We start from the raw sequence: 19,058 nt of genomic DNA on the forward strand, positions 1-19,058 counted from the left end.
GTCTATTGCCCCAACAATTAATAATCATGTTATAAAATGGCCCACCAGTCTCATATGATTGCAAATCTTTTCAAATTTCGGTTGGCACAAAGCAAATGACGAACCAGAATTTAATTCGGATTTTTCTTACCATTATTTTTGGTTAAAAATATAGTGGAATTATTCTTGTAGACTATCATATTGATCACGATTTTTTTTTGCTATCTCAATTACTGGTAGGTACTGAACGGAACAACAAAGGGCGTTATGCCTGGTGGTATGGTGGTTCGCTCTTGCTGTTACATATTGATTGTCTCAATCCAGTGGCTTGATAAAATATCATATCTTCATTTTCTGGCTTCTATTTCTATGAGCTCAATGGGCTCCAATGGGGTAAGATCATGAGTTAATGGTTCCAAAGGATAAGATTAACATCTCTGACTCGAAAAGCAAGTGCGTAAATTTTTCTTCGTTTCTCGTTTTGTTTGGGTCTTTCTTCTATGTAAATTGCATATTAAATAAACACCCGCTACGTGCCCCTGGATCGAGGACATTTTCTTTACTATTTACTCGAAATAATTTGATATAAAGCGGCAAATGTTACATCTACTTGACAAACATGAACCATTCCTTAACCCTAAAGACATTCCGGTACAAAGTCTGTTCCCAATTACCACCTCCGCTAACGTGATATTTTTTATTAATCGTAAATTCCCTTCGAATTCAGTTGCTAGATTCAGTTTCGTGAAAACACTCCCACTAGCTTTGTTGATATCAGTAGATCTTGTTCAAACGTGATGAAATCGTAAAACTTGATTATCGCAGAAAGGATATGCCTTGAGTGAAATGAGTTCTTGAACAAAAGTTGATCAGTTTCTTTGACATACACATTGAAATATTCAGTATATTGATATCCACTATGGAAGACAGTAGTCTGGGTGTAATTTTCAGCCTCGTGGAAGGGAACTCATATTACAGTACACATATAGAAACAGCTTAAGTCTCTGTGAGGTTTTATCCCTCCCTTTTAGACGAGATAAAATGCCTGTTCGGATGTTTCACCCACTGAATCGAATTGCTAGAAGGAAGCAACTGTGTATGAGACACCTTACAGAGGCCCAGTATACCACAGTCTGTACGTACAGACGTTTCCCGTTAGTTTTCAATGAAAAATCCCGTTAGTTTTCAATGAAAAATCCCGTTAGTTTTCAATGAAAAAAAAAACAGGGTACGTATTCTGGAAACTATCTTAGGATGTCCCAGGTTCTTATCTTTTAACATTGATTTTAGGACATCCTGGCGCTAAGATCGTTTCGAGAATACGTGGACAAGCTAATGCGGCTGTCACTGTTCCATTTTCTCTATTTTCGGGAGAAGAGACACACTTACTATATTACCAATTGACAGAAATCTGCAGTTTTGGTGGTGGAGAAAAGTGGAGTAATATTTTGGCGAAATAAATTAGATAACTTAATCATAGTATATATATATATATATTTATTTTGTTTTCTATAAATATGTATTTTTATGTGAAATATAAACATTTTCTATAAAAAATAACCAGCCGATTTTTAAATCGGAAAATATTTAACATTAACATTTTATATTGACACAATGATATATCTTTTGATTTATAACAATTATTTACAAAGATTCAACAATATATACTTAATGATCTTTCTCTTTCTGATCAAAATTGTTATTCCTTATGATAATCATGCTTTGTTCCTTAAGAGATCTGATTACAAATGATTATGAATCTAAGAAGTGATATTATCATTAATGATTTGGTGCATTATTCTCTTGTGATTATACAGAGGCATAATCATTCGCATTTGACTTATTTCAGATCAAGTCCTGTGAAATGAAAAAAATTGGCATATTTTTTAAACCAAAACATTCTGATAATTGGAACATGAGCCAATCTTTTTGAAAAGAATTTGTTAAATACATTACTATTTTAACACATTTTTGACCCTTGCGGAGTTTGCCAATATTCTGTACATTCAGTTAAAACTAGCAAAACAGTTCAGTAGCACAATAGTAAAAAAAGAGGAAGTTTTACATGCATGGCACATATCCATATTGACTTCAACATAACATGCCAATCTTTTCATGGCTGAAAAAAATTGGGCAACATTCAACTAAAAGCGGATAATATATTTGGCTCTAAAATGATAGGTTTGAGTATAATATAGATATGAAATCTCCAATAGGAGATACTTAAATCACTCGAGAAACCTCGAGACTCATTAGACGTCAATCCTGCGCAGTGAGAGAAAAGAGATTCATGCCTTATTAGCCATGCAAAATATTTAAACAAATAATAGTTTGGTTCAAAGCTCTGGTACATCAGTGAATTTGGTAATCGATGCAAACTGGGAATTAAAATTAATATTAACAAGAAACTGTAACTTACTTCAACAATAGGATATCTTTGTAGTTTTAATTTTGTATTTGCCATTATTTCGTTGCCAATGTAATTCACTGATGCCCTTGAATGGGATTGTAAGGGGATTTTGAAATAAAGCTAAATAAAGGCCAAAGAATATACACAAAGAAAACAAAAAAAGTAAGAAGGGATGAAAATTGAATTTTCATTCTAAATGCAATACTCTGTAGTCTTTTTCCCTAAATATAGTCTTTCCCCCTTTCACATTCCAAGCATTTGTCTAACTCGATCCTATATAACAATATCCAAATAGTTTTAGGTCCTTAAGCACAAACTAATAGTACTATTTTATTGTATGATTATAATGTCATCGTACCCAGCAAATAACGTCTGCTAATAGTTTGCGATGCATTACTTCACAACCATAACAATGATGACTGATTTAAGTGCATCAATATTCAAAAGTAATGAAGGACATTTCTGGCAAAGTTTCCATCTAAGTCACATAATCTATCAAAAATGTGGCTGTTCAACCACTTACTCTCTCATACGCAGAATTGGACCACTCACCATTACTTGGTGAATTGTAAGTTTAAATTTTAAATAAACATATAAATAGACATATAAAAAAAACATCACAAATATTTGACGAAATTGTTGACTGCTGCATTTTGCCTCAAATTGATGGCATGCCACAAGCACAACAAATTACATCAAATAATTTGGAAGTGGAATGATTTCTGTTTGATCAGTGAAGTATGTAGATGAATAAATAAGGAATGAATCATCGTAAGTATGTGGAATGAAGTCATGGAATTTGCTGAAAATGATGATCTGTCGTTTATGTACGATTTCTTGTTGCATGTTTTTGACATAGTAACAACAAGAAATCTTACAAAAATAGACAATTTCGATTGTTCTTTATGGCATACACATATCCGATTCTGTTTTAAAAATCTTCCACACAAGCTTCTAATGATCACAATGGTAAACATTCATAGCCAACTTCAGACAATACCATATAGCACTCTGAACCAAACATACAGAACACATCTGAATGGCCTTGACTATGACCAATCATGGGTAGTGTACAATTCGATGTAATTATGGTAACTATGGAAGAAATCTTCTCAAAAATGAAGGAAGAGATTAAGTTTTCTACTCTTGCCATCCGTGTGCTTTGGGACCAAACTTGAAACATAACTTCTTTGGGAATTTTCCATCCTTTGGAATTGACTCGAAGTAACCAGCAGTGCGGCAAAATCTGAAACAAAGAAGCAAAATTATATACAAATATCAGTACCTTAAGCTTTTAATTTTGTTGACAGAGACGAACTTGCTGCCCTTTTACCCATATCATTAGTATCATTAAAGAAAAGGTGACTTATACGTAATGTAATTAATTAATTAACTTTCGACTAGATGTCAAGTAAATCTTATAAGTTGATTGATTTGAAGTTTGTGTCCTAGAGGCAAACACACCTTTGATGAACATATAGAAGTATGTATCGACAAGCAACGCAACGTCTACAAAACAGCAGAAAAAATTTTCCAATTAATCCAGTCCTTAGTCGATAGATGGACGAAACTTCCAGTCCGATAAAGAAGTACATAAAAGAAAGCCTCATGGCCCGACTCAGCTTTTCGTAAGTCATTTGTTTGTTGTTTTTCTTCTTTCCCCATAATCTCGCTATGGCTTCCGAGTTGACAAATCGGAACACTCCAGTAGATTTGTCCTCCCATTTTAAATATGATGGATTAACAGAACTGTCTTTGAGTAAATCTCTAACAAACTCCCATAAATGATTTCCCTTTGAACCTAGAAACCAATGTAAAACGATGTGATATAGTTTGCTGCCAAAATATTGATTGAATTGTGAGAATTATTGCAAATAAAACCGATTGACTTTGTTTATCATCCACATAGAAAACGCAAACTTGTGCAAAATGACATCAAAATCTTTGCATTACTCGTGGAGCTGAGATTTGCTACTTGAAATAAAAAAAAACTATAAGTTAATTAAATTCATGTCTTGACATTTTTACACATAAAAAAAAGATGGTTTAGTGGTACCAGTAGTAATGAACTAAAGGATTACTCACCTCCAGATCTTGGGGTCTTAGGTTTAGTTTGCTTTGATCTTGAATCAGCCGGTTCACAGTTCATGACATCACCTTCATCAGACGATAAGCTACCACCAGGAAGGCGTCGTTTATTGTACATATTAGAAGTTGAGCAATGAGACATAGAAATTGGCATCATGTTGGTGTCTTCATCTGTACCGGACCAGTCATAAGGGTTACTGCTTGGTACAGAATGCCATTCATACTCTATTTCAGATCCTAACAAAACAAATTTCACAATTCAGACCAAAACAACATAAACCAGTTTAAAACACAATAAAATAGAAAACATTTATGAACAGGAAAATGCAACAGCCACTTGAAATTAAACACACAAGTACATTAACAAATAACAAATAGAAAACATTGATACAGGAAGAACAAGGTAAAAGCAGGCATCATGGTAATATCTGTTAGTGTCATACTAGTCTACGAATGTTGACTTGGACTTATTGAAAGCTAGGCCGACTTACCGCCACTAACGTAGCCGTGATCAATTTTCTCGGTTTCAGGGAACATGTTCATTTTAGATTCAACATCAATATCGTACAAATGACCACCAATAAGCACAGAAAAATCAAGAAGATCAGCTGCAAAATAATTGAAAATAAAACTAAAATAAACCCCAAATAACGCCAATATAAATTAAAATGAAATAAATATATAGGGTTACTAAAACTATAAGTAACATGCAAGGTAGAAAATAGAGGAAAAAGAAAATAATGAAAAAAGTGCAGAATACAAGCAGATATTGATGTTGAACAATACTAACAATGTGCACTAATAACAAATCTATCAGACATGATATCCGTCATATCCATGATATCAAAATTAGGTTGAACACTCAAAAGGGTAACAAATATAAGCAAACACTAAATATAGATGATAACACGAGCTCAAACTGATGACAAATATGCTATTTATGGTTAGACAAGCAGATTTATACAAATAATTTTAATAATTGCCAAGTAGGACCCACCTACTTATAATTAATGATCAAATGAGATTGGTCAAATCTATTGAATTATGATCAGCTAAACCAATCAGATTAACACCTAAAACTGTTAATTTTATTACTGGCAGAGTGACAGGTAAAGAGGCTCAAGGGTATATGGCGGACGTGAGAAATATTGCTCTTACCATTAGGTGGAGCCTCAGGCTCATATTGATAGCTCATATCGTTTACGTGTGGACTTTGGTTTGCCGAGCTATCGTGTTTGGTAGGGGCGAAGAAATTACCTGTCAACAAAAATCAATCACATTAATCAATAATTAGACATAACATCCATCATATTGCTTTTATTGACCTCATCATATTACGTCTTCTAATTTTCAATTAAACACCTACTAATTTATCATTCATTAATATTTTTGGGGTTATTTTTACAATAAAAAGTAAAAGTGGACGATTCACATAAAGGTATCAATTGGAATGGTTTCAAACAGTTCATAATGCCTCATTTACCGTGCCGTGTAATATGTTCAATCTATTGAACACATTTGAGTTATTGACTGCATAAAAGGCTTAACTGCTGAAAAGTTTCCTTACCTGTGCCTAACAGTTGTCTGTAAATATCATACATTATTGTTCCAAAATCGGGGTCCATATTTTTGAAATCTTCTCTCGACATGTCGCGTAATCTGCTACCAGATAAATTTTGATAAGCTTCTCCTCTGAGTCTAGACCCATCAAACCCTTGAACATCAGCTACAAAATACACCCAGTCTAGGATTTCTGATTCTGTCCAGTTCTCTGGATGTTTAGTTGTCCAACTCAATAAACTGTCATTTAGTTCTGCAAATGCTGAAAAGTTAAAATACAAATTTCATGAAAAAATAATGGTTGCTCATAAAAAATCTAACTAAATTATATTTTACTTTAAAAACAAAAAGCGTTAATGTCGTTTCCAAAATTTATTAAACATAGATCTAATTTTACTTACATGACTTATTCTGTTTCATGGAATTCATTTTGTAAGAAGAATATTCGTCTGATATAGGGAAGGATTTGTATGCTGCAGTACAGCTGTTAGTTTGTTCCATTGGTTCCAATTTTACAACTGATTGTGAATCAACATTGTAATAACAACTAGATGATCGAGACGTATCGTAACTATATGTGGAGTTGTTTGTCTGAAACATTGAGAAAATATGCATGTTATCTCTGGAGCTCAAAAACAGCTCGAAATCGTCGTTTATTTCAACTTTACGGTAGTAGAAGTATACTACAGATGTCAACAGTAAAATTCACTATTTCCCACGTTAGTTATTGTATGGTATCATCATTAGAAATAATCAATATTACAACCTACTTTCTTATTGATTTTTAAACTATGTCAACTAGCGTCAAAACAGAATTTATCACGAGAGGAATGCCATTTCCTTTTCAACATAAGTCGTGAAGCAAAAATTAAAATAATAAACAATTTCAATGATATCAAAAAGGCAAGATCTTTTTTTTTCTCTTAAGACAGTACCTTAAAGATAATCTTAACCGACGTATTGGACAATAACATTCTATAAAAATACTGCCAATGAATAAATTCTATCTACCAAAATCAAGAATCAAGTTTTACTGGCATACTGTATTGAAAACAGGCCTTGCAGTGTGCAATATATATGTTTTATCAAGGGAAGGTGACCCTGCATCCCTGTCGAAGCAAATTTTCCATATCAAGTGCTATAAGCCAAATATATTCCTTGCATTGATGAAACATTGAACCGGCTTATGAAAGATCGAATACTCACGTGTTGTGTAGGGTAAGTAAGTGTTGCCATTTTAGGTTTGCAAGCGAGGTGATCTTCTTAATTCTTAAAAGAAAGAAAAGTCAATGATAATCATTGGTGCACTTGCACTTTCTAACCCGAATGTACTGAATATGCAACGAAGGTTACTCTTCTGCTTGACGTTATTGGATTTTTTCGAAATGATAACGGTTAGAAAATAAGGAGCATTGGTGTTATGTACAAAATCATAGGCTTTCATTTGATTAAAAAATTAATAAGGCAAAGTAAAATCAGTAATCCCAATGACATTTATGATGAAAAAGCAGACGATAAATTGCATACACAACTGATGACAAAATGACTGTAAAGTAACCGGTACGTCAATATACAATACCAGTGTAGTGACTCACCTTATATAAAGTTTCCTTATGTAATACACTATCTAGTCCTCAATGCTAGGCCTACTGCATATAATATTACATTAATATATTGTCACATACTCTTAAAACTCTTTATCATTAATATTTTGTATGAGTAGCTCAATGTATGATAAAGCCAATGTTGTCATCACGTGACTAGATACAATCGACCAATCAGAATTTAATTTAAGCCAGTACAAATTAGGGGGTTCCCCTTTTGTTTATCTAGGTCATATGCTAGTATTTGATTGGCTGAAATAATGTGACGTTTTGGCAAGTGCTTTTGTATTGATTTTTTTTTTCATTTCGACATACTACACAGACATGATTCTATTGATTGTTTTGCTTATCTTACTGAATGGCACCTTTGTAGGTCACACGAGATATATTTAGCTATTGTGTATTCAAGCTTCTCACGATTGCCTTAACAGGTCAATTTGGCGGAAAAACCCGAAAATGTACGGAAACACACGAAAGTGAACTAATGATATAATTATACATGTATTGGGTATCAAACCTTAACTCTGGTAAATTTTAGTGTAGACTACATAAAATCCTATTGAAAGCCAAGAGGTTTCTTATATTAGAGGTTGCATCCTTTTTGTCAGACCACATTCATCACTGTTTCTGTTGTAGGAAATGAAATAGATTCGGGCGAGAACAAATAGTTCTCTCTAAGCCTAGTTGTAAAAAGTGGAAAAGATCACGGCATAGAAGAAAGACGACGTCTTAAATTAGCCAACTATATAAAATCACGAATGCTTCCACTAAACGCCTTGAAAGAGCAGTATTGACGCTATGAAAAATAATCATCCTAGGTTTAAAAAAAAACGTAAACAATTTTCCGTATGAAATGTTGGGAAATGTTTTGTCCTGAAAATGAATATGATAACATTTTTGCTATCACTGGTTTAATACATAACCGTTGTATTATAGTATATTATAAAAGTACATTTATAAACTGCAATCGGTTCAAGGGGCTTTCGATTCATAGGTCGCGATCAGATCTTCGGGGTTCTCAATGTATTGCAGAACGGGAAAAACTTTGCAATGGATGGATGGACCACATTTGTGCTAACAATCGTGTTCATTCTCGTTAGCCAATGAATTAAAAAGGGTGGTAAATTTGTCGTCGCTGTTTTTTGGCACTGCACAATGTGTCTTAAAAATTATAATAATTTCTTTATTGAGTAATGTATAGCCTTTCTAGAATTGATCCAGTAGAAAAATACATAAATACAAATAATACATGTACAATGTAATAAAACTTACGTACATATTGTAATAAGCACGTTTTTTTTTATTAAACTGATAAGGTTCAAAATAGTATATTTACATAAAATCTTATCACTATGGCTCTCTCGATGCCTAGCTGTTTGGATTGGTGTAAATATGTTGAACTATGTATATAGATCATTCAGTGTTGCCTCTCTGGGTAGTATTTGTTGGTCTCATATCATTTCCATGATGGATTTATTAGAATACAATGATGTTGAATTCAGATCAATAATCAATTTCCCGGGCTGATATCAAGTATTTAATTTTATCATATGTATTTTAATCCTACTTATCATATAATATCTAGAAATTAATAAGTGATAATCTGTATAATATTTTGATATGATCTAGTGATATTAAGATGCTGTAAGGCGTGTCATACTGAAAATATTTAACACTTAAACTGAAAATGGTAGTTAACGATCTAACACTTGCTTTATGTTAATCTATGATTAGATTATTGGACTTGTCATATATTGTGATTATTGTGACACTATTTCAATTTGATATATAATGATGATGCCCAGATTTTGGGCATTTTGCTGAGATTTTTTTTAAGTGCCATTAAACGAATATCTTTCAGATAAATCAGAATTTATAATCTTATAATCTTTGTTATATCGTTAATCTCAAATAATTTATTTCAATCCAATTTGTTTGCAAGGTTCCGTTTGAGTCTAAATATTTTAACTAAATAGGAAGTGAAGTTGTTTAATCTTTTGGAATTAAATGTATTATCACACTATTAAATACACCAATATAAAGAAATGTTCAAGGATCAATCTTTAATTCACAATCCTGATTAATCTTATCAGTAACCTTATATACTTTCTAAGAAAAATAAATCAGTAGTTATCTCGTTATTTCAAGATTAACTTTTTGATTTTAAATTTTAAGTCAATATTCTACTTTTAAACTCCAGTGTTTTGGTGCGATAATACAAGTATAATAATAATGTATTATGAAAATGGACAGTAGACTCCGATGAATAGGTACAAAAGACGGCATTGACGAAGTGGTATGGGTGCTTATTTTTTTGCCCAGTGATAATTTGAATAACAGATTTAACATCATGTTAAAAAAATGATATCGTGAAATGTACACCGATAAAGAGGGCGTTTATAATTAATATAATATAAACAGAAGTTCATAATTTACTAAATAAAATATTTATTATCTTCATCGCCTTTTTAATTATTGTTCACAATTCGGAATTTGCAACAAGGTTTCCACTCGTTAGCATTGCAGAAGGCAAAAACTAATCTTTCGGATTATCCGTGTGTTTTCGTTAAAGCTTTCTTGGTGGTCAGAGATTGAAAAAGAGTTATAGTTAAATTGGCCCTGTCGTTTTTCTCAAATTTCCATGATTGCACCAGTACACTCTATGACGTGTCTTCATTAACCTGACAGAAATACACATCAAAATAGGTACAGAATATACATTTTAATTTTAGTGTCCCATCTGTTACAATCGCCCAGATATTATAAATATCTTGACCTGCGACACTACTGCATCCGTGTTGTCTTTCTGTGCAGTATTTGTTGGTACCAGCATACCATTTCTATGATGAAATTATTATTTTAATATCAGAATACAGTGAGATTTTTTAGACTAATTTTCCGGGATAGTATCAATATTGAGCTATTTAATCAATATAATATTCATTTTAATATCACTTATCATATAATATCTAGAAATTAATAAGTGATAATCTGTATAATATTTTGATATGATCTAGTGATATTAAGATGCTGTAAGGCGTGTCATACTGAAAATATTTAACACTTAAACTGAAAATGTTAACGATCTAACACTTGCTTTATGTTAATCTATGATTAGATTATTGGACTTGTCATATATTGTGATTATTGTGACACTATTTTAATGTGATATATAATGATGATGCCCAGATTTTGGGAAATTTTACGTATAGAGTTTTACTTTTAGTGCCATTGACCGAATACCTATTAAATAAATCAGAATCTGAAATCCTATAATCTTTGTTCTATCGTTAATCCAATTTGTTTGCACGGTTCCGTTTGAGTCTAAATATTTTAACTAAATAGGAAGTGAAGTTGTTTAATCTTTTGGAATTAAATGTATTATCACACTATTAAATACACCAATATAAAGAAATGTTCAAGGATCAATCTTTAATTCACAATCCTGATTAATCTTATCAGTAACCTTATATACTTTCTAAGACAAATAAATCAATAGTTATCTCGTTTTTTCAAGATTAACTTTTTGATTTTAAATTTTAAGTCAATATTCTACTTTTAAACTCCAGTGTTTTGGTGCGATAATACAAGTATAATAATAATGTATTTTTAAACAAAATGGATAATGGACTTTAATATATAGGTACAAAAATTAAGTAGACATATTCGGCATTGTCAAAGTGGTATAGTACCTTGAATATCAGATTTAACCTCATAAAACTGTCATGTTAAAACTATGATGTCGGGAAATGAACACCGACAAAGAGGGCGTTTGAATTGATAACTAATAGAATTTCATAATTTACTAAATAAAATATTGATTATTTTCTATGACCGTTATAATTATTGATAAATTGTACGCGTTATTTATGAATCTCCAGATTCGGAGTTTTCCTCATCGTTTCCACTCGTTAATATGGCAAAACGCTTAAACTAACTTAAGAAAACCTGTCAGATGAGCCACTTTCTAAGAAAAATAAATCAGTAGTTATCTTGTTAACAATATCAAGATTAACTTCAGTGTATTTGGTTTAATTCAAAATTTTAAGTCAATATTGTTCTTTTCAGACACCCGTGTTTTAGAAGAATGCTACAAATATATAATGTCAATGTATTTAAAGAAAAGATGGACTGTGCCTTCTGTTGAATAGTGACTAGTTGCCTGTCAATAATAACTGGTGTTAGGGTGTATTGAGACGAGTCTCAATGAAAGCACTGGCCTAGGGCACAGAGCAAACTGGTGTTAGCATGAGATGGTTTCACGCACAAAACTTCGGCATTGAAAACATGGTAAAGTGATTTTCTTAAAGGAATGATAATTTGAATAACAGATTTAACATTATCAACTACGTTCTCATCACCATCTAACACAACTGTCATGTTAAAAATATGTTGTCGGGAAACGTACACCGACAAAGAAGGCGTTTGCAATTATTATAATATAAATAGAAGTTCATAATTTACTATATAAAATATTTATTATCCTTTATGACCATTTCCATTATTGATGAATTGTTAACGGTAATTGTCCATCTTTAGGTTTAACACCTTTTTGACAAGAGTTGATTTTTGAGGTAATAAATGTCCTTATTTTGATAAATAGCTGTAGTAATGAGCTGCAAGAAAAAAGATTTTTTCGGTCGGTATTCGTTTATGTGACTAAATTATATATAACAAAAAACACCAGGGAATATTATTATGGTGTTAATCAGATGAAATGAAGAAGTGGGGGTAAACATGAATAAATAAGTAAATATATAGCAATCAGACTTTTAATTATGTTGATACAAAATTGGAAAGTGAATCAAAGTGAGATTTGAATTGATCGACACTCAGATTCACTGAATAAAAATACAACAATGGAATAAACGTTTCCCCGAAGAAGCCTTCCTACAGTCTAAAAAGTTCAATAGTTCATATTGTACTGACTTTATATAAAATCAATGCCAGTGACAGGAAGAAAGGTGATTAATATTATTTACAGGTAGTCCCTCTTTATAATTGTTTAAAATGAAGATATTAAACGAATGCTTGTGTCATATGACATTTATGAAATGAGTTGCCGGATTCTAATATTTGGAGCGGGAAATACTAATTAATCCGGATACGAATTTCATATGACAAAAGCACTGGTTTAAGATCTTATACACGAGTACGACCACGAGTGACAGATTCTATTAATCACGCAACTGTCAATAAACGAATATTTTGCATATTCAATGCACAAATTCTAAATAATAGTTGATTGCCTTCATTTCAAGGTTATCCTTTTTGTATCTTCTGTAAGATGCCCTTGTGCGTTACAAATAAGATCGTAGTAAACAAGTTCTCTAATTTGAAACTTTATAATATTTGGAACAATTTGGTAACTATTTCATGCCCCTAACCTTCAATTTTAACTGAGTCAAAAACAAAGGATGTCATGTTGTTTATATAACCCAATTTGCATAATTATTAACCTATGCTACGAGTTCATATCGTTTTCACGAACTTTGGGACGGTATATTAAATATTTTGGTTTCTAAAATTTATTTTTCTCAAATAATTCTGATTCTTAGTATATTTGAGTGGAGAAAATGTAAACTGTCACTTATTGTATAAGCATGCCACATTAATAATAGTAATTATTATGGTTTAATCTAATAATCTCTTACATTTAAAATGATTAGATCTAGAAATTAATAAGTGATAATCTGTATAATATTTTGATATGATCTAGTGATGCTGTAAGGCGTGTCATACCGAAAATATGAAATCTAAGGAGTAGATTATTGGATATGATCACTGTGGCACTAATATAATTAGATTTGATCTCTTTGGCATAAATATTATTCGATATCATCATTGTGACACCAATATAATTCGACTGATGTTTCTGAAGAAAATTTTGCATCACCAACTTAAAGATTTTTACAAACGTGACAATTATGAATATGCAATGCATTTTGTTTTATGACCAGTCATAAGTCTAAATGAAACTCATGTATCTGATAAGAGAATTTAATTACAGAAGCAATAAAAATAAAATAAAACATTAATATTACTAGAATTGACACGAAAACTGTTTACACAAAGTGCATATTTAAAGTAACAAATTATTTCGCCCATGAACCCAACAGAAAATGACCAAAGAAAACAAGCAAACGAGCAGAAAAACGACCTCATCATATGTTGCGATGAATTTTAAGCAAGGTAATTAGACTAATCAAGTAAATTTTACATTTTTTCAAAACACAATGGCAGGGAAAACTTTCCTAATGAACGATATACTTTCCTGCGCTAAAAAAAATCATTAATAGGCATCGATCCTTAAAGTTAAATGTTACGTATATGGAAAATACAGATCGAGAACTCGAAAATTGTTGCTTTACAAGTTTTTACTATCATATAATCTATTTCTCAAAGTAATCTCGACAACAGGCATCTTAATGTTTTCCCTACTCTAAAAATAATATTACTGTTTCTATCCCGAAGGCTAATTTTTATATATAGATTTTAATTATAGATACTTATTATTTTTTGTGAGAAAATACCTTTCCTATGGTACCCCAACAAAAATACATTGAATTACATTTTTTAATACTTGACCATGTTTTTATGAGCTTTTTTTTTTATCTCACTGTAAGATAAGACAGTTATCATAAGAAAATAGTCGCGTTGTCTTGCAACATGAATGTAAAATATATGGGCCAGTGCTTCTATAAAACCTGATACTAGATCTTGGTCGGCGACTAGTCTTAGCAGAAGTTCACCGACGGCGGTGGGCACACGAGGAGACACTGTGTCCATATTCACATGCGGATCATGCAATGGAAAGGAAAATGAATCTGATCGAATGATAACGCTCTGTATTGAAAACGATAAAATAATCGACGACAAATATCAAACTTGTTTGCTATTATAAAGGCTGTCGGCAACGCGGTAATCTTGTGGAAGCGAGGGCCACACGGGATTTTACTCAAGATTCGAGTATTAGCATCCGAGACTTAGTTTCCCCACACCCTAACATGGCTAAAATTAGACAGAGACATATGCACACAAATGTTATCATATACCGTTCTATACACATCGTGTATCACATTTAGTAGTGACCAACCATTGATCTTTGGTATAGTTATATATGACACAGATATCATAAAATGCTTACACTTACATCTATGAACTGGGCAATAAAATGATGAAATAACGGTGTTTACTTTTACTTGATATTTTGATTTAGGAAAATTAGTCATATATTAATTTTCAGATACTAATGGTTCTTGATACTAATGGTATGCATTTAACATAAAAAATCTTCGTAACTGTTAGTTAATTTACTACAACGGTTTCTTTAATGTATAATGTGTTAAATGAAGACGACAATGCAAAACAAGTGAGGTCATTGGAAACCCCCAAAAAACTACGAGTAAACATACCAGAATATGCACAGGGAAGTTAAACGAAGTGTATTTCCAGTTTTTAGCAATAATTACTTCAAAGACTTCAGGTGTTGTAATCAACAATGGTGTGTGTGTAAACAGTAGAAGATTAAATCGTGATATGCTTTGAGGATGTAGTTTCTTACTTTTTTTTAAGAAAAGAGGGAAGTTTCCCTCTTGCTATTTTTGTCTGAATTGGTTAAATTGACTGCAAGGCATAATAAAATCATTATTTCACATTAGTAACAATTTTACCCATTTGACATAGTTTAGCATAATATGGGTACCACACAAGGATGCAATTTTATTTCCAAAAAAATGAGCTTCTGTCAAATTTTGATGTAAGGATGATGCTGTAGTGATCACTGTGAGCAGCACCTCATCGAATAGGCTGACCGTCATTATGCAACTGAAACATTGGTTGCTACGTTTTCCATTCTAAATATTATTACCCCTTTAATTAATCATTATATTTTGTTATACCGATTTAAAGTCGAATGGATAGCTTGAGGTTCCAGGCATATCAAAATCCAGAGATGCAAAATGTATGGTTTAACTTCAATAACAGGGTCACCCCTTAAAAAACAATATAAGAAGCAAGACATGTTATTGTGATTTAATACCATTCACTTTGCATCTCTGGATTTTTACATGTTGTAGGGTAGAAGTTACTCTTTGCTTTCGTTTGTAAGTAAGGTCAAGGTCGGGTGTCCCACAGCGTCAAGGTGGAAGGTCGCCGAAAAGAATAATCACTCGTTGACAGTTAGATAGACAAAGTCTATAGCATTTTACCTTTCCAATGACAACAATTATAACTGTTAAGGTGACTGAGCTATGTCCATTCGACTTTGGGAGGTAAGCGAAAGTCAAAAGTCCGACCCAATTTGAGCTTTTTTCCACCATAACTGCTAAATGACTCCACATCGCTTTTAAAATTCCACCTTCATCCAAACGTGGATCATTTTTTTAAGGCTATGTAAAATGTATGACACAAAAATGTGCAAAACAGTGATTTAAGGATGACAATCCAAAATTTTGATGAAATAAAAGCTTAGAAATACTTTGTATTCCTTAAAAAACATAACGTGAAGCAATAGTTTTCCATCCAGAGTATCCTTAACTGCTCAGACAATCTGTGATTGCTGCATTTGTCATTGTCCGAAAGACTCAACAACTAAGTTGGAGACATAGCCAACAGCCAACCAAATTATGAACAGAAAGAAAAACTGTTTCGATTGAAGTTACTAATTCGCACGACGAGATAACTATATTTGGCCACGTTTCGTAAAATAATGGCGGCCATGATGCCAAACTAGTTTTATATGGGTTTTATGATAGCGTGGTAAAAGTGTGATCGACTAAATTTTTGCAGATAGTTATTTTTTAAACCATGAAAGAAGACGAAGAGGGCAAGATTTTAATGTGATATGAAAATAAATTCTACAAATATACATAACATGATAATAATTCTACATAGTCAATGATACATTTCAATTCAGAGGGTACTATAAAATGTAATGATTTATGATGTTAATACAGTCCAATTGTGAGGACAAAGAAAAATACAAGGGTCGGCTGAAAAGTTCTAGAACTTTGAAGGGCTCTACCAGATCTAAAGTTTCATTTATTTCTCTACTTAATCTCCATCAAGGTTTCCACACTGAGGCAGTTATGCAAGATTTTGGATGCAAGCCTAGAAAAAATATTATGCAGCAACCCTTAAAAAGTCATGCACAGCAGAAATGACCATAAATTTAATAGTCGACAGGAAACTGTCACGTTTCTGAAACACTGTCAAGAGCTTTGGAACCAATCTTGTAGATGTTTAGGTTCACATGATGGTCTGGTACACCGAAAGTAACACTACAGATCCAGTTCTTATGTCTTCGATTCATTAATTGAGTGTACTTGTTGGTGGTTAAAGATTGATCAATCCGATTAGAAAATTTTCAACCATCCCTTGGAAACTTCTCAAGTCATTATTCGAAAATAAAAAGCATAAAAAGTCAGAAAATTTATCAGTATTAATTCTTTAAAAAAATTATAAAGCTTTCTATCTATTAATCTTTGATAAAGGTTACATAAAATCCTCATAGAGGCTACTGATTACCAAATATGGTAGACTAAATTATGACCTGTCAAGTATATTCCTCCTGCTACAACAGGAAATCATTTTTTGGCTTTCGAAAATATTGATGACATATACATAGAATATTCATTAATATAGTTGAACAGATGTAAGACAGTACAAGTAATGTCAAGGCAAAGCAAATCCACAGCTTAGATTTACCAGCATTTAAGTCGGGCATTAGATAACAACTTAGTTATCATTTATAATCTTATCTCAAAATGCATCTTTAAATCGCTTCTTAAAACTGTTCTCATAGCCTAATGATATTTTTCCCTTGCGTTGCTCAATTGTTAATACTAAAATAAATATTTACATAGAAGAATAATACTGTAGCGATGGGATTTCACATAATTCTTTTTTTTAAATAAAATGGAAAACCCTAACAGGGTGGCGGGTAGTTAAGTAAATACCTATCGACTAGTACTGAATACACGCATGGTTTGTACAGTTTGAATTCATAGAATCCATATTGAAACAGACTACCTTTAAGTGAATATATACTAATTTTGAAGATGTATTGTGAAAAAAATTTGATTTAAATAGAATGTCAACAAAATACATATTTTCATTATAGAAAAACTATGGAATTCCTGGTCTACATCCTGGTGTTTTATCATTCGTTGAAGATGACATCATATTCCATATAGGGGCTCGAGCTGAAAACTTATATACTAACTTTTTTCCAGGAACTCTTTCAAGTATACCAACTTTGTAGTAATATCTATGAAAAATAAATTTTAAAATAAATTTTATACTATTTATATTTGTATGATTCATATAAAATAGCAATGAGAAATTTTTTCTGTCGAGACGTGTATATCCTTGACTCTTGTTTTCAAATACATTAAATTTATTTGTACATGTAATAATGAATATATTAAATTAACACGACAACTCAACTATGCATATTTCAGAGAAGCTTAAAATATAAATTGGTTTACTGCATAACATGTAGATAGCTATAAATGTGCCCTTTATAGTGAATGATTTAACCTACCTAAATCCGCGACTCATCTTTTCATAATTCATACAAGAATTGTTTTTGCATATTCCCCATCGGCGGGCTATCTCATTTGGATCAACTAAAGCAAACATTCCTTTTGATCTATCTACCCATTCAATAAGAGATGGATTAGTTTCAGAACTTTCTAATAAAGTCATAATGAACCTGTATAGCCTTGGTTGACCTTGTGTTTCTGAAAAATTAAGAAACTATTGCTGCAAATTTGTAAATGCTTAACATACACCCAATCAAATAAGCAGCAAAAACTGCTCCAATTTTTTCACTAAAGAGACACATTATTTATGAAGATCTTTGCCAGCTATTCAAAATCAATTGAAATAATAGAGTTTTACGCCCTACTTTTTTGAACGTAATTGGGCTAATGAAGACCCCCCCCCTTTGCAGTGTGTGGGAAAATTTTCCAGGACTGAGGCGATAGCCTACTCCGTTTCGATTTCCAACTGTCGAGGGATCTTTAACGTGCTCAGCCTGTAGCACACGGAGCCTAGGTGTATTGTCCCATCCGAACGACTAGACGCTTTTTTCATGTCAGCCCCTCCGACCAGTATCTCTGACGGGAAAACCGGGTTGAAAAAATCTCGACCTATGCCGGGATTGAACCCGGGACCTTCGGTTTAGCGACTAAGCCATCGCGGCTTTGAGGACTTGGCAACAAAAAAAAGTGCTTATCAATATCAATATATTTTGATGACAAAAAGGAAACATTGTTGTGTGTGAGTACCTTCAAGCTATGCTTCTATTGGTAAAATGCTTGATCGGCTAACTAAAATGTATTTTTGTGACAGTTCTACCTAACTTGCATCGCGAGGGATTTTCGACTCACAGAATCTATATTATTCATTAA

At 32.2% G+C, this 19,058-nt stretch overlaps 1 protein-coding gene across 1 annotated transcript; it reads right to left on the reverse strand.

Moving 5' to 3' along the window:
• Positions 1-3,529: 3,529 nt before the first annotated feature.
• LOTGIDRAFT_121767 (hypothetical protein) lies at positions 3,530-4,191 on the reverse strand (the record flags this gene model as incomplete). Its single annotated transcript, XM_009059193.1, has 2 exons — positions 3,530-3,595; positions 3,961-4,191. Coding segments are annotated over 2 exons (297 nt in total), but the record flags the coding sequence as incomplete, so codon positions are not given.
• Between the last annotated feature and the right edge of the window lie 14,867 nt (positions 4,192-19,058).

The sequence above is a fragment of the Lottia gigantea genome (assembly GCF_000327385.1).
Source record: "Lottia gigantea unplaced genomic scaffold LOTGIsca_38, whole genome shotgun sequence".
Taxonomy (NCBI): domain Eukaryota; kingdom Metazoa; phylum Mollusca; class Gastropoda; family Lottiidae; genus Lottia; species Lottia gigantea.